This window comes from Thunnus albacares, chromosome 7, assembly GCF_914725855.1.
Source record: "Thunnus albacares chromosome 7, fThuAlb1.1, whole genome shotgun sequence".
NCBI classification, from domain to species: domain Eukaryota; kingdom Metazoa; phylum Chordata; class Actinopteri; order Scombriformes; family Scombridae; genus Thunnus; species Thunnus albacares.
The window spans coordinates 17,265,987-17,288,759 of NC_058112.1; the positions used below are offsets into that span (position 1 = coordinate 17,265,987).

A 22,773-nucleotide genomic window follows, 5' to 3' on the forward strand; every position below is an offset into this window, starting at 1 on the left:
TGCCTAAGATCGGCAAGGCTGATAATTCCCAGGCATAGCGGGCAATAACCCAGATGTTAGGATGTAATATCACAGCTGTGGATGGACATTGCTGAGGTACCAGCCAAATGGACCTGGGTCTGAGCTCATCGTGCTTGTCCCCATGCTGTCCCACCATATGGAAGCAATCGCACAGCCCTTTTAGGACCAGGAATAGATTCTCTTTAGGGGCCACTTACAGTTAAGTGGAATTGTTTTATTGGCCGCTGAGATAGAAATGTGTCCAAGATAAACACTTGGGATGACTTGGCTGAGGCCTGTTTTATATCGCTCCTCCACTCCCTCTGTTCTTCTTCTTTTGAAGGGTCTGATATTTATAGGGCTGTGCCTGTGGTATTCCATGTTAATTCAGGTCCCTGAGATGTGCTTTGATCCCCTCCGGATTGGGTGGCAATGTGGGTTGTGACCCTGTAGTGAAGAGGAGGGGCCGGAGTGGCAGGGGAGTTGTAGTGGGGCTGTTTGAAGCGGCGTCGCCGGGGCAGCCGAAGGAGCTGGGCAATCAAAGAGGCTAGAGCAGATTACGGTCCTGCTCTTTAATTACAGTCAGCCCTACACAACCTCTCTGCTGTTTGTTTTTACAGCCCTGGCCTATCACCGCATGGCCTCACGGGAACTCGAACATGGAAACATATCAAGGCCTCTCTCTCTCACTCCCTCTGTGACACACGGCAGGAGAAGTGGATTATTTGCTGGGCTTGTCCTTGATTTCCAAAGTGTTCTCAAATGCACAACATCTTTGCTATTTTTGTAGCTTCACCTTAGTAGAAAATATTTGTTATTTTGCTGGTTAAATTAAAATTGGAGGAATTTGCCAACAAGCAAACTCTGATGCTGGCCATACATACTGCATGTATGCATAATTTGCTGATGAGAGAGCTGTGCGGTTTGCATCATTACTCACTGCTGCCTGCTGTCTCTGGTGCAGTATGCCAAGTGTCCTGCCTCCCCACACTCAGTCTGGGAGCCAGTGATGAGTGGGACTGTCACAGCCAGGGACATCTGGCTGCTCGCTGACGTCCCACTCTTCCTCTCTCTCCAGGAGCCTCTGTGGTGTGGCTTGCCTGTCAGAAGAGATGTGCTAATATGCTCCAACAGAGATGTGCTGTATAGTGTAAACCTTTGTCCTACTTTTATGCACTCTGTGAACATGATGAGGTACCAGGCTGAAGCAGGAGCAGGTAAACAGAGGGGAGTGCACAGAACTTCCACACACACAGTTCTCCCTTTTAAAACTGTAATTGTCTGTGTGTATCATTGCCCTGCAGCTGGCCCAGGCCACACCGACTGTGCGTCCTGCTGAAGTGCAGAAGAATCAGCCAAAGAACCAGATGTGGAGTGGGGTGCTCAGTATCACCTTGGTGGAGGGACAAGATCTGCCGCAGTATGGCCATGGGGACATTTATGTCCGCTTTCGACTTGGTGATCAGAAGTACAAGAGCAAGGTTGGACTTGTTTTTTTAAAAGTCTTTCTCTTACCTACTTACTACCACTTCTACACCCCCTTTTCTCATGCTCCTCTGTCTTTTTAATGTCTGCTCTTTAAGTCTTTCTTCCCTGCCCCTATCTCTTACTTCCCCGCTTCTCTCTCTCAGCAGGTGCCTGTCAGTGACTCACCTCCACCTTGGCTCACTGGGCCATGGCAGAGGCAGCTCATTAGGCTGGGCAAGGCTGCCACTCACTTCGCCCTGTGCTTTGTGGGGCTGGGCTTCATTGCCTTCATTTGCATACCCAGCATGCCCTGTTCATCTACCTGTACTTGTTGGCCTCCCCCCTGATGATTCTATGGTGCACTTGTCTTGTGTTGTCGTGTCATTTCTTTGTAAACCTCTCTGCTTTCCTCTCTGCTTGTTTGTTTGTTGAACAAAGCTGATTCTAATTGGAAGCTGTCAGTGTTTACAATCCCAGAGTGGCTACTGAGGTGTACACATACAAGCACACACAAATAGAGACACATACACACAACACACCTCTCTTTCTCCTCTCCTGCCTTGTTCTGGTCTGACTGAATGAGGACTTAATCCACCTGTCGTGAAGGAGCTGGTCAGTCTGTTAATGCATTAAACCTGACAGTACGTCAAAGTGTGTGCGTTTCCACATTACTGTATGAGCTGATTCTGTGTCTTTATTGCCCTCAGAACCTTTGCATTCAGGCCAATCCCCAGTGGAGAGAGCAGTTTGACTTCAATCAGTTTGAAGATAACCAGGAACCTCTGCAGGTGGAGGTGTACTCAAAGAGGGGAAGGAAGGGTGAGGAATCATGGGGGATGTGAGTATTTCCTGTTGGCTAGTGTTAATTTTGCTCACATTGGCTCCTCCACAGGACAAGTTGGCCTTATGTGTTTCAATGGAGCGATTTTCCTTTTGTGTCTCAGGTTTGAGATTGACCTATCGAGACTTCCACTTAATGAGAGACAGCTCTACACTCATGTGCTGGATCCAGGAAAGGGCAGACTGGTGTTTTTGGTCACCTTGAGACCCTGCTGGGGAGTCTCCATCTCTGACTCTGAGACAGCTACCTTGGGGAAGCCTGATGAGAGAGACACAATAGAGGAGAAATTTGTAAGTACATTTTTGTTTTAAATTCATTTTTGCATAAAAATGGAATATGGAAAAGGAAATGGAATATTGGAATAATATCCTATAGGCATTTAAAGTTTAGTAAGGACTAATTTTACCAATTTGGTAAGGAATGCAAATAGTTCATAAGAATTTTATGCTATGAACACATTTTCAATAACATTGAAATTATTCTGTTACATGCCAGGTGTTAAGAATATAATTTTATGTGATACATTTATTAACCATGCTCAAAAAAGAATAACTTTTTAATAATATTTGTTTTTTCAGAGCTTAAAGAACTCACACAAGTGTGTGGAGGAGGTCGGCTTTCTTCAGGTGAAGGTTATAAAGGCAAATGATCTTCCGGCAACAGACCTCAATGGTAACGTGTAACTCACTACTCTAACACTAATACTGTTTTCTATTCTCATAGTGGCCTTTTTTTTACATTAAATAACAACACTAATTTGTCACTTGCAGGAAAAAGCAACCCCTTATGTGTTATTGAGCTCGGAAACAGCAAACTTCAAACTCACACAGTCTATAAAACCATCAATCCGGAGTGGAACAAAGCATTGACATTGTATGTAAGACATCTGGAAAAAGAATCAAAACATCTATCCTATTTTATCTTGTATATTTTATCTTGAAAAACATGTGTTACTATGATGTTACAGCCCAATTAAGGACATTCATGATGTGATAGAGTTGACTGTCCTGGATGAAAATGGAGACAACTTTTTGGGGAAAGTGGCCATTCCATTACTGACTGTAAGTCTATCTATGAGCAGCCACTACCTTACTACTGTTAAAAGGTTTAGTTTGTTTACGTCTTACACATTAATTTTTGACATACAAAATATAAAGTAGCTGTAAATTATAATTATCAATATACTGTGATTTTAAATTCCTAAAGGTTCAGAATGGGCAGCAGGTTTGTCTGTTCTTGAAGAAAGAAGACTTGGAAAGTGTGTCCAAAGGAACCATCACACTGGTGCTGGAGATTGTCTACAACAAAGTAAGTATCAAACTAAATATGGTCAAGCTTTTTAGAAAGGTGATAACACTCTGTATCATATAGTCCAAAGTCAAAAAGTAATTAAATTATGTTGCTTCTTTTTTCTTTCTTTGTCTTAGGTCAGAGCTGGTATCAGAACCTTCAAACCAAAGGAAGGAAAATTAATGGAGGAAAACCCAAAGTTTTCCAAAAAGGTTATCTCAGTTGATGTTTTTAGCAGATGGAACAAAAAGGCTTCCCCTCACATTCCACTATCAATGCACTACACATACCACTACGTAGCCACAACAAAGCTACACACGGTCATAGTTTGGATTGGTCACATTCAAACTAATTAGTTTAATTGGCTTTAAACATTTAACTTCACAAGTAGGGAAGGGAAAGGGATTGTAAAGCTGATTCAACCTCATTGCACAGTCATAAACATTATGTCCAGTATCAATTGATACTAACCGGTGTTTTGTTCCAATTATTTCCCATTAGGTTCTTGCCCGGAATATATATCGGGTTCGAAAAATCAGCACAGCAGTTCTGTACACGTTACAGTACATTAAAAGCTGTTTTCAATGGGAGAGCACGCAACGGAGTCTAATAGCCTTTCTGGTAAGTCATTGCCTCACGTTAATGAACTCTCTTTAAGCCTTGGGGCGAATAAGTTTTGTCCCATTTCACTGCAGCCCAGTTTTAACTCTTTCATTTTATGTGAATTAGATGTTGAGGAGAATCTTTGGTTTAGCCATTTTCTCTCTCTGCTAGTCTTTTTCCCATGAAAAACAATGGCTGGCTTCTGTTTTTATCCCCTGTGTATGTGATGGATGTGCTTTATCCTTTAAATCAAACCCCACTTGGCTTTCCTTCAGTTCTGATGACATTAGAGTGTATTTGAAGGGGTGGGGTTTGGGCGTTTGTACATCTGACTTCTTAGCAAAGCCTCCTAACCCGGGGCACGGTGTAAGGAGGATCACAGTCTCAGCTTCCTTGGGTGGAGGAGTGACAGTCTGCCTCCGAGATTTGAACCTTGTTTAAATGTCTCTGTTTAGCTGTTTTTAATGAGGGTATGTGATCTAAGGTCCTAAGCTTAAATAATCTTAAATCACCCTGTGAATCCCCCTCAGTACAGCGCATGTAATGTCATGATTAAGAGTGTACACTTGCCATGAAAGCCCTGCCAGCGCCGTGTCAGGGTGAGGAAGCGGTCACAGACAGGGTGTGTGAAGAACTCTCCTTTCACCGCCTTTCTTCTGTCTGCTCTGTCTCAGGATGACATGCAATTCATACCTGGTGTATTCTATAAGCCCTTCTCACTGATCCTGAGGTGCAAATCCCCCCAGGCAATGGCCAGGCTCAATGTATCACAGCCTTTAGAACAGCAAGGCACACAGACAGGCAGGCGGACACACAGACAGGAAGACAGAGAACAATGCAGGCGATTGTATAAGGATAGAGTGGGAGGCAGGCTGCTATCTGGGAAAGAAAGTTGGAGTGTAGAAAGAGGAAGACAGTTCAGTGAGAGTGCGGTCTACGAAGGCAGATAGGGAGGATAGGGAGAGACTTGGAGGCAGTCGGGCAGGCAGGGATATGGGCATGAGAGCAGGAGGATAGGCAGGCTGACAGGTGACAGGTCAGCGGGATGGGGCCATCTTCTTCCACCTATAATTAGATCCTCCGCAGGCGATGGGAGTGTGTGGTGGCACACTCTAATCTTTCATTTCCACTTCTACTCCTCCCGCTGTTTAGCAGTGCAGCACACAAAATAGAGATCTTAGAATGAAGGAAAAGGACTCGCACAAGCACTATTTTCATCATGATCATCATTGTTACTGTAGTGGAGTGCTTCCCAATCTTATTTTTTGTCAGATGTATGTCTCCTGCTCCCCGTCAGTGAAGGCGGTAATTCTTGTGACATCGACTGTAGCTGCTTTGTCATGCTGCTGTCCTTTTTATTTGAAACAACTGCTCTGTTTTCAGACACTAGCACCGGAGCACTGGTTGATATTTTTAAAAGCAGACAGTCAGAGTAGTCAGAGTACACCTTTGTCTGCGTGGAGGTGTGCTTCAAATAGTCTAAGTGTCGAAGGTGCATGGTGAGAATCGCCCAAACAGAGTGAATCTGCCACTGTGTATTCATCACCCACTCATCAGCAGACTGAGAGGAGTGAAAAGTTTTTTTTTTTTTTCAATGATTAAATTCTCAACAAGCAACAAGCACAGAAAACATGCAAATGACATGTAAATATTGCATAATTGATAGCAACAGGAAAACCCCTGAATTTGCACTACTGTCTGACAGCCAGAAGGGGTGACAACAAGGTCTTGACTGACTGTCATTACATGCTTAGTGCCACGCCACTATCTACACTAGTGCCCCTGCCCACTCCAAGGCCAGCCACTGTACAGCAACTCCTCCTCCTCCAAGTCATCATTTGCAATTAAGTTAGTGTTTGGAGCTGTCTAAAGCAGCATGCCACCATGTGCCTTAATGAAAGCAGCTCCCACTCCTATCTTTATATCTTTAGGCAGTGGTAATAAGGTAACTGATTCAGACATTGACAGATGGCCTCTGCTTGCCTCTCAGATGTGCATAATTATACCACTAGTGTCTGCTCTTTTCCACAGTGGAAGGCAGCACACGGCTTCTCAGGGTATGCCGGTAGGAAATGCTGCAGTGGTGGGTCTAGCTTTAATATACATTACAATACATTATTTATCAAGCAGGCAGACCAGTTCTACCCTTTTACACCATATACATCCTGTAATGCATTACCGCTGCTGTGGTTTCTACTGGGACTGCGGGATGCTCGCGTAGTGCTTTACCAGGAATACTTAGCCATTATATCACTCAGTCCCACAGGCCAATTTTCTGAACTCTACACAGCATGGAGTCTACATTTCTATCCTGTTTATGTAGATTCATGTATGCATTATGAAGTGGTTGTTGGTGTGTGGTGTGTAAGGTATTCAAATTTGCATGAGAGATCACTGCTTTGGTTCACGTTAAGCAAGTGGATGGGAATGTGAGAAAATGAATGTTTTTTGGCGAATTCTTCTTTGTTCGTATCAAGATAACTTTTCCTTCATGAGTGGTAATCAGAAAGCTGCTCATCCAGGAACATATGAATTCAGCATTTACAGATTAATAGTTTATTTCGTTTTATGCTGCTACTGAGTGTTATTGTGTGAGAGAAAACTCTGCAAGGAATGGAAAGACTTGCAGTATTGTCACAGTGCAGGAGGTCACTTGTTTTGATTGTGAAATCTCATCAGCAGAGTCAGTACTCTTCGAAGTTGCCATCGATTTTCCACCATTGGGTTGCAGTTTTAAAATAGAGTCTGTCTAATTAGGTAATGTAACAAAAAGGGGAAAAAAAAGCACGAGAAAAAGAAAAAAATATTTCTCACGCATTTAAACAAAGTTCTGGCAAATCCTCATAAACATTTTCATCAGGGAACGGAAATACAAACAAGAAGTTTGGATTTTTTTTCCTCTGCTTGTTTATGCTACAGTAATGAGCCTAGGATCTGCGCTTTTCAAGAGTTTGACAACAGCATGTTCCTTGCTCTGAGAGAGAGAAAATGTGACAGCTAAAATCTTCATAAAATAACGGCCTTTAGATGTGCTTTTCACTAAGACTGAGCGAGATGAATGTGCTATACATCAGCACTGACTGCAGAGGGGTCACCCAGAGTTCTTTGCTGCACACAAGAATAGGACCTGTAGATGGAGCTACAGCACTGCTGGAAATGTGAATGGAGGCGCTAAGTAGATCAGTTACTTTTCCCAACCGGAGCCATTCGTGGGAACAACTTGGAGTGAAATCCTCCATTCTGTGACAAGAGACACAAGTTTCTTCCACAAAAAAGATGAAGGGAAAAAAAAAAGCTAAATGAGCATGTATTAGCCAGCCAAATTAATCTGTTTCAGAAGTTTAAAGTTGAGAACAATTTTGATTTAGATGAAATGGATGAAAGTTAAAAAAAGAAAAAGGATCATTTACACTTGAAAGCTGATTTTGAGCTTTGCTGTCATTAGACCACTTTAAGTATTTAAGTAGAATTAATATTTAAACATATGAGGTACCTCATCTGTCAGGAGTTAGACTAGAAAGAAACCTGTATACCTTATGTGAGTATTTGAACCATTTTCTTTTTGACACTGCCAGGTAGCAACCGCTTTAGACATCATTTGACAGCCTGTGAAATGCTGATTGCCTCACATCACACACTGTAAAGATGGCATTTGATGAATGTTTGATGCGGTGCAGCTGTAAACACACTTGGCAGCTGCAACGGGCGCTTTTTTGGGGCTGATAGAATCATCGTCTCCCCAGATGAGGGCAGGACAGGGTCAAATCTGGCTCCGGAGGCCTCGGGAGACCACCTGTGTAGAACCATGGCAGTCGGGGCCATTAACCAGAACACCAGCCCAGCTGAGATCAAAGACATAATCAGAGTTGTCATAATTGTTCTTGTTAACACTGTTTCTGAAAATGAGATGCTTTGTGAGTCTTGGATCTGCCCATTTGTGGTTTACTGCATTGCAGTGTAGCTCAGCTTTTGTGAGAACAGTGAGAGGACTGTGCATGCCTGTGAATTGTCTCCTTGTTTCTGCTTTGCATCTGTTTTCTCTCTGTTTGAAAAAGTTGGAAGCCTTAAAGGAGTGGGCTTCTTAAGTCTCATGGGGGTTACACTCTCCCTCTCCATGGCTGTAGGAGTTCTCACAGACTGCGCAGTGGGAATGTGTCTACTAGGGAAAAAAAATGATAGTTGTGATGGTGATGTGTGTATTCGTGGTTTTGAGTCTGTGATCTATTAATTATTAAATGATAGGCTGTGACTACTTGCAAAATGCTCAGCAGTGCCTCCTGATTTAACATAGCGTTACTATTTAGCTGCTATGAATGGGTATAGTTGACAGCTTTTGAGGTTGGCTGAATGCAATGTGTAACCTTGAAACATGTCCCCTTATTAGTGGGATTGATAAGCTTTCTCTGCTAATATTCACTTCATTAGCGCTGCAAAATTGTTCACATTTAAATATGTTTTAGGACATGAATTTCAGTTTTGAGAACACATTTGATACAATTTAAACTAACCAAATTCATCATTATTATTTAGTATTATTAAACAGCATTAAGTGGAAGCAAATGTCTACAGATTAATAATAACCGACCACACTAAATAAATGTGTTGACACCTGAGAAGGCATGGTTTTATCCGTGCATCTGTTGTACTTTGTTGTTTAATAGTATACAGGTTTTCCACCTAGATGCAGTATGCTCTGTGTTTAACCCCACTGTGTGTGCCGTATCATAATGACTGCCTTTAACATACTCACCACCTTACTAGTCACAGAGGACACCTCTCCCCAGGCAGCTGAGGCGGTGACCTGTCCGCCCCTGTGTGTGGCTGTTTTGGAGCCGGTCTTGGCCCCAGCGCGTTAACGTGTGTGTGAGCGGAGCTGACAGGGAGAGAGAGTCCATGCCACTCCCTCCCCACCTCCTCAGGGGAAAAGGCTTGCATGGCAGAGCTGTCACCCAGGAGGTCGCTCAGTGTTAACGCTCCCGACACGGATTAAACACTAGTGGCCAGTGCCGGAGTGCAGGGTCAGTGTAGCCACCACTGACAGGCACCACGGGGCCCCTGCTGACTGCCCCGCTCCAGCCTCATACTGGCGCTACTCTGGCCCTGGCATGTGTCAGACAGGAGGGGAGACAACGGCCAGAGCTGGCCCTGTGAGCAAATGCTAATGCTTTGCCTTGCACAACTGCTCTTCCTCAGTGCTTTGATAAAGAGCTGCTATCACTGTTGCGCTGTACTGTGCAGACATCCTTACGAGCTGTGGCTTTTTTTTTATCTTCTTTTGTTTACAGATTAGAGAAATTACTGAGCACTTAATTCAGGACAATATAATTATATAATATAACAATTTATTATGGTTTAATTTTGAATTTGCTTAAGGAATATTTAAGTTAATTGCATTGATCATACTTATATTTAGTTATGCATGTAATACTAACATTTGTACTTTTCTTTGTTTATTTTGTTTTTATTAAGGCATGAAATAAGACAAATATAGTAATAATTTAATCAGAGTGGGAAAATAACCACCTAACTTGATACCTAAGTACGTATCAATGTTAGTATATCTGTATTTGAATTAAAAATCGAATTGTAAATTGCATCGTACTCCAGATATGATACAACTGACTTCTCCCTGCTCAAGAGGGACATAAGATTCCCCATTTTATTGCTCTCACTCGAATGTAGCCGCTCTCTCTCTCTCTCTTTCTCCCCCTCTTCCTCTGTCTTTCTCTCTCTCTCCCTCCCAAGTCGATAAGACTTGAGCTGAGCGTATGTGAAATATTTATTCAGCGTTAGCTCAGAGCACCATGGCTGCCCACACACTCTACCTGCCCCGAAGAGAAATCTTATCTGTGCTTCCTCTGCCTCCGTCACCCCCTGAAAGCCTGTCCCCACACTGGCCCAAGCTCAACACAAATTACATGTCTCATTGCTCTGCGTTTACAGCTACTTTAAAGCCTGCCGCTCCTGTCCCCAACATAAGCCCTCAGCCACAGATTCTGTTTCAGCCCGGTTGAAAAAAAAAAAAAAAAAAGACCTGAGTGAGCGGCGCTGCTATTTGTGCCTTTGATTCATTACTAATTTTTTTTTTTTTTTTTTGAATTTTAATTGAGGTGGTAATGCAGATTAATTTTACTGCCCTTGATTTCACCCAGAAAAAGAACATCTCTATCAAAGTAAAGACAAGGTTGTGTTAAGGCTCTTATTTATTCTTTAAAATATTAATTAATTTAACTTATCTTCTAAATATTTATATATCCCACACTTCCTGTCCCTCACACACACACACACACACACACACACACACTCAGACATCCACACACATACATACACAAACCCTGCAGCCTGTAGTGTTAAACTCTTTCAGTATATGTTCACGTAATCTGGCATCCGTCCACAGCCCCCATGACTGACCCTCATAATGCTGGCTGGCGCGCTCTTCTCGCTTTGTTTAGCTTTCCAAGTGGAGTGTAACTGAGGAGAAGTAGTGAAGATACAGCCAAGATTAAATCTTCAGTGTTTTTAGGTGGTACATTGTCTTAAAAATAAGGGTATTTTTGAAATGCACCACGTAAAAAAATGTTTAAAAAAATAGTGGAAAGATTGTTTTGCTATTTACGGTAATGATATTGTATAGCCATGTGTTGTGACATTACAATAATTTGGCTCATCAACAGTATTATGCATGTTATACTGATGTGGTGCCCATATTCGTAGCCCGTTGTCTGCAGTAGTGTTTAAGACAGCATTTGGCAGCCTTGTAGTCAGGTGGTACTGTACGTCTGGCAGTCAGTAGTTTGGGTTGGTAGACTGGGCAGCCCCCTTCTCTGTTAATCAATTTACAGGATGGTAGAAACTCTTATAGAGGGTGTCTTTGTCCCTTTGTTCCTGCTACGATCCCTTCTCCCTCTCCTGGGAGAGTGTGGGTGGTGGGAGCTGCCATGCTTGCTCAGCTTTAAGTTATTTTATTCACACTTTTAATCGCTGAGTGCTTTATTATTAGGTGCTGGATTCTGCTGGCCAGGGGATCTGCATGAGAAGGCGCAGAATGCATTTAGTGGAATCATATTAATGGCACTATAAAACAAATCTGTCAGGCTGTTCTTAACCCTGCTGGCAGAATTGCTCTGCCCAGGGTTGCCCCCTTCTCCAAGCGCTTACAGGTGGCTAAGGAGAGTGCATCTCCATCATCTACTCCACCGTGTGCTAATAGTTTTATTAATTCATTGTTTTTTTTTCTCCCTAGGCACCCCGTGCATAATCATACAGACATTTTTCAGCTAAATGGTGTTTGTCAAGGGAGATTTCCTACATTAGAAACTCTCCTCCCAGACATACATACTAACACTTGTTCAATTACAAGTCGTTCGTTATCCACTTCTGCTGTGTATAAACCTAAATGCCCAGGTATATCATTAATTATTACCCGCCTTTCTTTGGTTTGTTGCTGTACATCCTTTTGGTTAAATAAATGACTGTTTTACCGTATGTGCTACGTATTAGCATTGTCGTGTTTAAAAAGTTCAAGGTTTTACTTCTTGTGTGTAGTTTGTTGACGGATGAAAAAATACACAGTCAAGCCCTTACAGCTGAAATGGAGCCTATTTTTGATGGCAATTAAAATGTGGATTATTTTTTATACAAATTTACACTTAAGCCTGAAAGGTTGCACTTTGTCTAACATGTCCTTTAATCACTCAGCTGCTTGCTAATAAAACATAAACCACTTAGTGGGGAATTAACTCTGTCTCCATTTCACAGAAACTCTGGAGAATGTGAGGAGACAAGGGGAAAGTATAGTCCTGCCTCTGCTCATTACTGCGGGATATCTGACGGCAAAGTCTCAGTCTGTGCACCTGAGTGAAGGAATCTGAGAGGTTTTCCCAGATGTTTCTTTCCATCGTTTTTATTAGTGTTAAAAAAGCATGTAAATCCTGCACACATGGGCTGACATACCATGAGGGAGGAATTGAGAAGATATTTCTGACAGTTTTGGTTTATACCCTCATTTAAGTGCTCAGTTTAGACACAAGGCATTGTATTTCTGTAGGCTTTTATCTTGTCCACTGAGCCAGAACGCGGTGAGCAGAAATTTGCATTAGTGGGCGATTATGAATACCTGTGACAGATTCTCTCTACTGGCTCCCTGGGCGGAAATGAATTGGCTCCCTCTGTTGACTTGCACAGGAAGACAGAGACCAAGCAATTAGACTTTAGTGGTTAATGTAGCAGCTTTTGCAGGGAGGGCAAGGAGGTTCAACATTCCTGCTGGGCTCATGTCAGTTTCCAGGCACATTTCCCCCCCTTTTCTTTTCCCTTTTTTTATGAGAATACTGGGAATATGACAAGCTACCTGTCCACCAGCCAGCTGAATTCCTCTGGGGTGAGGGGAGCGTCGCTTTAGGATCGCCTCATGGGAACCGAGGTGACAACACATGACGTAGGTTATTCATAACAGAGAGGAGATATACTGCAGCTACTTCTGCACATCATGCATATTCATTGTTTACCTTTTTTTATCCCCCGCCAGCTCTAGTTTGTTGCTGTATACGTAATTCAAATTAGTTCTTTTAAAAAATGACCATAACATATTGTTCTATTCCTCACATCTTGGTCATCCCACTGTGTTTCTGCATGTAGCTTGGGCTCACCACCATGTCCCAGGTTGTATTGAAGGATAATAAGCAGTACAGTGGTGAAGCCTAGGGCAGTCGGGCCACAGTGTTGTCTGCATTACTCATGGTTCACGTTTCCCTGGTGGCCGTTTGAACCTAGGCCTGATGTGGCAGTAGGTAGACTGGCCCCCAGAGCAACATGCACAGACTCTGCATGGTTGCTATGACAGGAGCAGTCTGCTGTTTACAGGCCTGCTATTGAGGCCTGAAGGCCCCAGTGTTTCACATCCTGTCTCGGGCTTAACTCGAACATATTGTTCGTACTCTAAGCAGCCCCCAGCTCTTTGAGCCTAGACTGCACAGTGCTACCATCGTGTGGGCTCAGCATAGCAGACATATTCACTGTTTTGAAATAAACTCTGTAAGAAAAACTTGTTAGGAAAGTAGGAATGTTACGCTGTTATTCCGCCTCACCGCTCTGTATAAAAGGTAAGGACATGGAATGGTTGAGGGGGGGGGTGGGAGGCATGTTTGTTCCACCATTATGCCAGCAGCGCAGGTAGTCACATTGCCGGGTCAATATCTGTGTAAAAGGGACAACCGCCATGGCGGGACTTCACACACTACACGTCGTCACTGTTGTGTCACACGTCACGCCTCTGATTCGCTGGCATGCTATCTAAAATCAGACACGGGGGCGGCATTATGCCGGCTTTGTTTGGTGCAATGTAAAAAAGCGAATCAACATAATGACGGGTCTTCTTTATGGCAATATTGCAGGATCTTTGTTTAAAAGGGGCTAATGTTACGGATGCAAAGGATGCATTAATTATATAAAATGTTGCATATAAAGTATGAGGGAAAAATTTACATTGTGAAAGATGTCTGTGAATAAAAGTGGACCATATGTTGGGTGTATTGGCGCATAATCACACTATAGTAGATTTTAAGATTCAACTTGCTGTGGGGACATTTTTATTTCATCCCTGTCAACCTGCTGGTGTGATCCTCCTCACACATTCCTGATAATTTCAGTTGGAGACAGACTCATTAGGGTGTCACTAAATGGGTTTAAATGCAGCCGTCCAATTAGTGCTCTGCTGTGAAATGCAGTGGGTGTTGTGCAACGTGCTTAGCACCACTCCTTTACAGAATTATGAGGGATTACTCATTCAGTGTGATCCATCTTATTTCTACCAGGGGTCTTGGCTTTTCTCAGTATCATCGCCACGGAGGGGGTAAATGTTGCAAATGCTTCTCCAGTTGCCATATGTGCCTCGTCAGAGAGCCTCGCTGCTTCTGAATCTAAGAGGATTTGATGTGCTAGTTAAAAGACAGCATACCATGCCTATCCATGTCATACTTTCTGTTCAGCAGTAAGGCACTCTGCCAGCACAGTGTTATTGGTGTATATAAATAGGATTTCAAGATATTAAAAGTTGCCCCTGAATGTCTGTTACTTTCAAACCACTAAGAGTAAAATCTGTTGCCATCGGCTGTAAATCTCAAAGGCTTTACAGTCTGTAGTGCCTTTCATGAGATTTAGGACGTGGTTAAATCCATTATATATTTTGTTTTGGGAACAGGCTTGCTGAGATTTGAAAGCTGGGTGAGGGTGCTATAGTGTGATGTGCTTTGCGTTATGCTGTCACGTCCTGTCTCCTCAGATCTTCCTGGTGACGGTGTGGCACTGGGAGCTCTTCATGCTGCCCCTCTTCCTGCTTCTACTCATCGGCTGGAACTACTTCCATCTCACCCCAGCGAAGGCCAATTCCAACCAAGACCTGGTGAGTGATGAGGATCCTAAACTCTTCAGTATTTACACATCTGTAGTACAAATTAAAACTACACTGTGTTAAACAACCTCTGGACAAACCCTGATGTAATGAAAACCTTTTTGTTCACATTGGACAATTTGCAAATTTTAATGTCAATCACAGCTGTTACACTTGAATGTATATACTGTATTATACAATGAAATGAATGCAATGTGCAGAAGCCTGTAAAGATAGTCTCACCACATGTGTAAAGACAGGACTGTTGCTCTCTCCTGAACATACCATTATGTCCTCTATCTACTGTTATGGAAATTATGTTTGCCCTACACATGTCTGTGAAGGTTAATGCTGTTCACACTTCTGACTGCCCCCCAATTTCACTGTGTTGTAAGCCTTCTCACCGGCCAGCCAGGGGCCTGGCCTGCTCACACACCCTCCCAAGAGCTACATCCCCGGCCCAGTGATTGTGTTTATGGCTGCTGGCAAAGATGCTGTCTCTGGGCAGTGTTAAAGCCCTGGCTCACCCTCATATCCAGTGTGGAGGCTCTGTCACCCCTCTCTGACCCTCTGGCCAGCAATGACACAGCTCTGTTCCCAGGCAATGTCACAGTGTGCGCCACAGTCGGGTCAGGGATGACTTGATATAAAGTGATCTAGGCAACAGCATCCAAATTAAATGTGTTTTTTTTCTTTCCTCTTTCTGTTTTTCTGTGTGCTTATATTGTGGAGAAATGAGATTGCTTTGGTGTGACAGTGCTCTTGTGAGGAAGGCCCTCTTTCACCTCTCCTTTTGTGTGAGGTCACCCCTGTGATGCAGTCTCTATGGAAACAAGCCTCTCCCAATAGGGGTGAATGTACTCAAAGAAAATTTCATTACTAGGTGTTTGTTAAAAATGCTCCAGTGCCCACATGTCCCGTTCGTTTGAAATCACCCTCTACCCTTTATTTTCTCTTAGGTGAACATGAGCATGGGTGACGACGAAGATGAGGGCGAAAAGGTATTTTATCTTGTCTCTTTCTAACATTTTAGGGGATAATATGTCTTGGTGGAGCATTATCACTCCTCAGTTTTCACTATAAATATAAATCTTTAAAGGTTTACCATGAGCACTGGCTGTTTTAACATTTCATGGTGGCATTAATCAGTGGCTTGTCTAAAAATCATTTTCTGGTTTATCATAAGTGTGAGAACCGTAAGACTTTTTTTTTAAATTTCTGAATAACCATGGGAAAATCAAACACATACTGTAACATATATCAATATGACTGCATGCTTCTGGTGGGTACAAATTCCTGTTTTAGAAAGTAGCTGTGATTCTTTCACAAATAAAGTCATGCTTCCTAAAAAAAAAAAAAGAAAAGAAAATGTTCTACCAAAGTAAAGAACCATTCAGGTTCTAGTTGAGATTTTAGCATAGTCACAATGAAGGGCTCAGAAGCTCTTTTCTAACTAAGAATAGAAATATCTTCATGCATCACAAATGAGCGTAACATCTATGAAACTGCAGCATTCTGTTCCTCTGGGTATTCAGTGTCACTCTACAAATGCACTCCGCTGAGATACCGCAGCCCTTTGAAAATCTATAAATCAAATTTAACCGGCATTGTCAATTAAATTTTGCACAGCTGTTGGGGATAATATCAGTAGATTTCTCCTATCATCATTGTCTAAATGGAACAAAAATGTTGAAAATGACCTTTACTACCAGAACAAATGAACAAAGTACAATAACACAGCAGTAAACTTATACTCTGCCCTAAAGGTTATGAGTCGTTTTCACTTATTCATTTGTGAGAAACAATAAATGACGTGTATTAATATATCTCTCTTGTGTCTCCTGAAAAACAAAAACAACAGGAAATCTTTAAGTAGCCTGAAAATTATACTTCCCCACAGCACATAATATTCAATTACACTCATCCCACTGTTTTCTGTAAAGAAGGAAGCGTTAACAGGGATGTGTATTATTGCTTTATGGCAATGAAGTGTGGAACTAACACAAAGCCTCCAAGCAATGACCCTTGTGCTGCGTGTCTAGGCCCAGGATTCATATCCATAATGCGCTCAATATATTCTGTTGTGACGACCTGGGGCTACGAAAAAAGCCAGCTCCTTTTAAAAACACAGGCACATCCACCAAATCCTGTCTGAAAGGATGGGCTAATTCACAGATGAAACTCGCATGATATGTCTGCTCACACAAAGTGGGAAGCCATACTTGCTATCTTTGCTAAGAACAGGCAAACTGGTTCTTACACATACAGCACTGATACAGAAAATTCAGTGTTTTTATTGATATTGAATCTGGCAGGATTAGCTTCACGCTCTGAATTTAATATCATTGCTTCACAGAAGGATTATTACATTTGTCTTTACCTTGAAACCACAATGTATGATAGAGGAATGTGTACTTTTTTAGTTTAAGAAATAGCAGTGTCTTTAGAAAGATTTAAGGTTTTCTCAATACGCTGCATGTGTTTCGGAACTCAGCCTTCGCCTCTTAAAGCTTTTTGAAAGGTTTTCCATGAGCCTCCTAAGCCCTTTCACACTCAGAGGAAATGAAATATCTCCTTTCATTTACTAATTAAGCAGTCACCCATGTTTGTTTTAAGCTGTCAGCTTTAATTTAAAGTGGCTTATTTGAAAGTCTTGTTATGGTCTTGCTGTCACTTGAATGTGATATCATGCAGTTAGATCAAACAGTGTAGATTTACACTGCCTATCAAAGTCTTCTTTAAAAATATTTGGGGTTAAAGAGTGATCAGTGTTAAATTTGATGACTTCAAAGTCTTTGCTTTTTTCCCCTAGTCTTTCCTCTAACATGTGAATAAAGGCTTTTCCCTCTGAGAAGGTTATGATTACCACTCAAATATGTTTTTATCCCCCATTTTTCCCCCTTGAGGAAGGAAATATGTAAACCTCAGGCAGAGCACCAAGAATGTGAAGGCATGACGTTAAAGAGAGACGAAAGGCAAGGCAGTGTTACAGCAGGATAATACAGAACAGATTCTCTGCCTGTGAACAAATCTGTCCTCAGGGAAAGAGACAGCTTACAAATTATGTGTGGGCAAAGTGACTTCCCTTTGGCCTTAGGTATCAATTGTGCAGATAGACAATATTTAATCATAACATAAAGAAACAGAGAGGCAAAACAAGTCCATAGATCTCCAATAGAAAAGAACAGGGAAGATGAAACAGCCCTTTCATGCCCCCCGGCTGGCAGAGCTGGTCTGGGGTTGACTTGCTCCCAGAGCCCAGCCCAGGGGGAGTTAGGGGGAGGAAGAGAGGTGGTTGTGGGGGTGTTAGACTGGGCTGGGGGGTTGCTCCATCTCTCACCCGATAGTTCACAGTCACCACTGGTTCTCCTTGAGCAAACCAGTCAGACAAACTGCCCATGTCGTCATCTGTGGCGTGTATTATGGGAGCTACCGCACATGGACATGAACACATTAAAACCTCTGAGAGAATTTTTGTGTGTTTTATCCAAGCAAATTGTTTGTTAGCTTATTTTAGCTCCATATGAGATAATTTGCCTGAAAAACAGGTGTCTTTCATTTGGATGTACTTCTTATCTTTGTCAAAAAAGTCACTAGAAAAATATTCAGTCTGAGAATTTAAATTTGGCACCGTTTACTCTAATTAAAATGATGCTAAATGAGCTTTTTCCAGCCTTTGATAACACCCCACATGTCTGTGAGAGTATGTTTACCTTTGTGCATGAGATCAAATTGGTTCTCCATTACTGCACCTTAAAAGGAAGCTTTTACAATTTTATCTGAAATGAGAATATGATTTCACACAGGTTTTCTAATCAGTAGACATTTAGGATTCATTTAGTCCATCCCCTAGTTTAACCATCCTTTTCCATTTCAGAAGAAGATTCTATTTATTTTTGTTTTCTGTGCACTCCTGTACATGCTGAGAAGAGAAATGAACAAAGATAAAGAATATCATCAAATGATTAATGTAGGAAGGACTTCAGTTTTGGTCGCCAAGGAGATGGAGGATTTCAAGAATCTTAAAGGAGATGAATAATGATAATCATGAAAGCTCTGTCTCTTGATTTATACTTCAGAGTGCATCTATTTGTCTGTTTTTTCTTTTAGAAATGAAAGCCAATATGGTTTCTCTTTTTTTCTGCTGGGGCTATATTTCTGGCTAAATTTACCTTGCGTGTGTATCCATTGCAGTTAAATAATGCCTCATATCACTTATTAGATTTCAATTCTAAATCATGTAATTGGGTCGCTTAGACAAATTGAAATGGAAACATGAAAAGGAATGCGAGCCTAACTGATGAGGCTCTATATTGAGCGAGCTATCATTTCTCAATGTGTGGCTCTCTAGGTCCATCAGGAGCTCCCCGACATGAGTTGTAATGGCTTTTAGCAGAATCTAACAGTGTTCCCTGCTTTCAAAATAAACTTAGGATAAAGAGCTCAATTAACACCTGATGTGGAGTAAAAGACACACATGAAGGCTCGCCCAGCCCCCTCAATGCAGGGGAGTAAGATGATGAAGACGCATAAACACTGATAGTCCTCTTTCCCCATGATGAGACCATGAGATGTTAATCTCAAGGAAAGCATATTTGTGATACTTTTTCCTTTTTTGGACAGTGCTGAGCCTCCAGTGTCTGTCCAGATCTGAGCCCAGTGGGGGAGGCTCTGCTAGTGTGGGAATTGCTCTCTTCCTGTGCCTTTCGTGGAGGAGAGAGGGCCTGACAGTGGGGAGTCTCTCTGTGCTGACAGACAGTGTGTTCCCAGGGGCTGCCTCATGAAGCTCTGATAAAGGCATTCTGTCTGGACCCTGTCAATGCACACAGGCTGCGGCTTCGGCTGACTTGTAACATAAACATATAGACATCCTCAAGCCTCCTGTTAGGGTCCATCAGAGCACCCTCCCCCAGCACTCTCATTCCCCTCTCCCACCCTCCTCTCTGTCATCATTTCTGTCATTATTTCCTCCTTTTGATGTGAGGTTTTTCAGCCCTCTTTAGCTTGTGTTACTTGTGTTATCTCTGGTCACTCATCTGCCTCTGGAAGGCTTCACACTCATCGTTATTTCTTGCCTTGATGTGAACGCATTCATTTCGTTTCGAGACAAACCCTCCAACCGCCTCACATGTTGACTTATTGCTTGCCAGACTCAGTCATTATTATGTCAGTGCATTAAAAGCAAATAATACTCTCTGTACAGTGTTAGTTGTGACAAGATTCATACAAATACATATCCAACTGGTGCTCTACAAAGGGTGAAGTGTTTCACTCATGCAGAGAAAGTGTTAAAACAGGTTAGAAAACCTGGACTGACAGATTTGTAAAAACATGTTCAAACTTGTCCTGTGCAGGCTGTTGGAATGGAATCTCTCCTAAGTTGTGAGGCCCCTGCACTCCTTGTCTAGGTCGTCTAGTCTGCCTGATTGCGGATAGCCATTTTGTGTACTTTTCATCTACCAGAGAGTCTTGATTGTGCTGCACTTGTGCAACAGCTCTATTGTGTGTGGTGGACAAAAGCTGAAATCTCGCAGCCATCCACATAACAGCTTCTGAGCACTGAGTCTGTCTCATCTTCAAAAGCATAGTCTGAAGATATACAGTGTTTGCTCATTATGGGCCATTCAATAGATAAATCACACATAATAGCACAGCAGAGATAAACTGGTCTTTGTCTACCCTGCCCAACAATTGACATACAGTGTACCTCATCAGAGACTGCATTTTTTTTTGCTTTTTCAGGAAGCTGGAAAAAAGGGTTTGATGGACAAGATACATATGGTGCAGGAAGTAGTGATGGCTGTCCAGAATGTTTTGGAAGAAATCGCAAACATCGGAGAGCGAATGAAGAAGTAATTTGACCATTTTCTATTTGTCACAGCAGCATTGACTTTATTTATCTTATTTTTTATTAATAGTGTTTGTGGAATCAACATTAATCTGACACAATATTTCTCTCACAGCATATTCAACTGGTCGGTCCCATTCCTGTCATGTCTGGCCTGCTTAGTGCTGTTTGCGGGAACAGCACTATTGTATTTTATCCCACTGCGGTATATTGTGCTGATATGGGGTAAGTTGTACATCTGAAAAAACAATGTTATTCATAAAATTGTAAAGGAACAAAACATGTTTACATAACTAATACCTAAAAGCTAACAGACTCCCACTGTGTGCTTCTTGCTAGATTCTTAATTCTTATGACCATAACATCCCAACAAAAAGTATAAAAATCAATGCCTGTACCATTGTTGCAACACACAACTCATATTCAGTCTAACTGCAAATCCACGATTTAATGAAGTGCGGTAATTTAAGAACTCTGCCATCCCTACACCTCTGCAAATGCACAGAGATCAGACAGCTGCAGAGGTTTGCTCTGCTCAGTGTGGGCTGATATGGCAGAGCCCAGCAGAGGCAAGGCCTAGGGTTTGTGTGAAAACAAAGCAAAGCAGAGGTAGAGTAGCAAGCTGTATATAATACATGATGTCCTTGGGCAGTCTGTAGGCTCCTGGTCTAGCCTCTCATTATCTGCTGTAGTCATACAGAATAGACAGTCATCTCAGTGGTCAGGGAGATATGCTGCCCTTAACAGGCTCTCCTCCTCCAGCTGTAAGCCCACAACCACTGTACTTCCACACTGCCTTCAACACAATCAATACCAAAAAACCATCATATCAAACAAAAACACACAGTCTGAGACACTCCTCTGCCTCCCCAGTTAACCCCCATCTTTGTGGTTGCAAGGCAAGCCTTTCAAGTTGCTTGCACATATTTAAGTCCTTAGGTTCTTTGTCTGCATGTTGAGGTAAGGCAGTACCAAGCTGTGAATATAATGGTCCCATTACAAGACCCCAGAGATATTTTTTTTTTCTATGTGGTATGCAGCCATGTGCAAAGTAAATATAGAAATGATCAGTTTGAAGGAAACAAAAGTGAGAAGAAGCTACCGTGAACTTTTGCCTGTTTTTCAAATTGAAGTAACTAATTGATTGATAAGAAAAGTGTTTCTTTACCCTTTCTTGTCTCCATTTTACTGGTCAGTTTGGCTTAAGAGTATCAACGGAAATAGCATCATATAATGCAGATACACTGGTAGGAGCTCCATACTCTACACAGATAGGGTTACACAACTCTATTTATTATTATTAACTTTTATACTGTAAAACTGCATAAAAACATGCTGGTCAGTATGATAACTTTATTTATTAATGTGTTCTTGTTTTCACAGGCGTTAACAAATTTACCAAGAAGCTGCGCAACCCATATGCTATTGACAATAATGAAATACTGGATTTCCTCAAGAGGGTGCCTTCTGATGTTCAAAAGGTAAGGGTCCAATTTTACATACAGATAGGGAGGGAATTCCCTGAAGATGTCTGCATTATTTGCTGTACCAGAATTCCCAAGTGTTGCAGAAATATATCCTCTAGCTTTGTTTGATTATTAATGGACTCTCGCCTTTAAAGCAGCACTGGCCCAATTATTCCTCAGTGCAGTACCATGTAGTCGCCGCACCGCCTGAGTGAGGAGATGCTCAGATCTGTCCTCAGCCATATTGCTGCAGCCTCGTCCGTTATTAGCAATTTTGTCTGTCTGATTGAAGCGCTAGCCTGTGACATTAAAGTTGGTGATTGGCTGAGGGCCAGCAGAGGGCTCCTGACGTCTCTGGCTGTTGTGTCAGCACAGAAACTCTGATGTGGCCTCAGTCACTTCAGGGTGGTAGAGTCAATTAATGTAGTCGTGAGCCCCGGTCGTCTTGCTGGGTGCCATATGTGATTACATATTAGCCATGGCTGATATGTCATTTGCATTTACATCACAGAGCTGGGGAGAGCTGTCAGGGTGTTGTAAGTGGTGCTGGGTGCTCGTCGTTGTCTGACTGAGAATTTTGCTCTGCCAGGAAATGAAGTGCCACAGTAGTGCCTTCATCTCCCAGGTAACTCACCAGACAGAATTCAGTGAAAAATCCTGACAGTCTGGATCTGGAAAGACACTCTCACCCCAGTCTGTTTCTCTGCTGCACCCTTGATGTCCTCCTGCAGCAAGCCGTTGCTGACTTCTCTATGATGTTGGAGGGAGCCTGTGTTGTTTGAGATTTGGCTGACTGAGTTGGCAAAACAAGGTGGTGAATACATTTTGATTCAGAATGCTTTGTATGTCTTCTTCCCCATTGGGATATGAT

General features: G+C 42.3%; 1 protein-coding gene across 3 annotated transcripts in view; it reads left to right on the forward strand.

Moving 5' to 3' along the window:
• mctp2a (multiple C2 domains, transmembrane 2a) overlaps positions 1-22,773 on the forward strand; it is a 34,677-nt gene that overhangs the window by 9,694 nt on the left and 2,210 nt on the right. For 2 of the 3 annotated variants that reach the window (XM_044357382.1, XM_044357383.1), the window contains 14 exons: positions 1,305-1,481; positions 2,175-2,305; positions 2,412-2,598; positions 2,887-2,980; positions 3,079-3,181; positions 3,276-3,369; positions 3,515-3,616; positions 3,736-3,810; positions 4,100-4,219; positions 14,481-14,600; positions 15,548-15,589; positions 20,331-20,440; positions 20,552-20,661; positions 21,820-21,917. In XM_044357382.1, the coding sequence (XP_044213317.1) occupies positions 1,305-1,481; positions 2,175-2,305; positions 2,412-2,598; positions 2,887-2,980; positions 3,079-3,181; positions 3,276-3,369; positions 3,515-3,616; positions 3,736-3,810; positions 4,100-4,219; positions 14,481-14,600; positions 15,548-15,589; positions 20,331-20,440; positions 20,552-20,661; positions 21,820-21,917 (1,563 nt within the window). Of the gene's footprint in view, positions 1-1,304; positions 1,482-2,174; positions 2,306-2,411; positions 2,599-2,886; positions 2,981-3,078; positions 3,182-3,275; positions 3,370-3,514; positions 3,617-3,735; positions 3,811-4,099; positions 4,220-11,959; positions 12,593-14,480; positions 14,601-15,547; positions 15,590-20,330; positions 20,441-20,551; positions 20,662-21,819; positions 21,918-22,773 lie in introns of those variants that run through there. The other variant, XM_044357384.1, reaches the window with a different exon arrangement.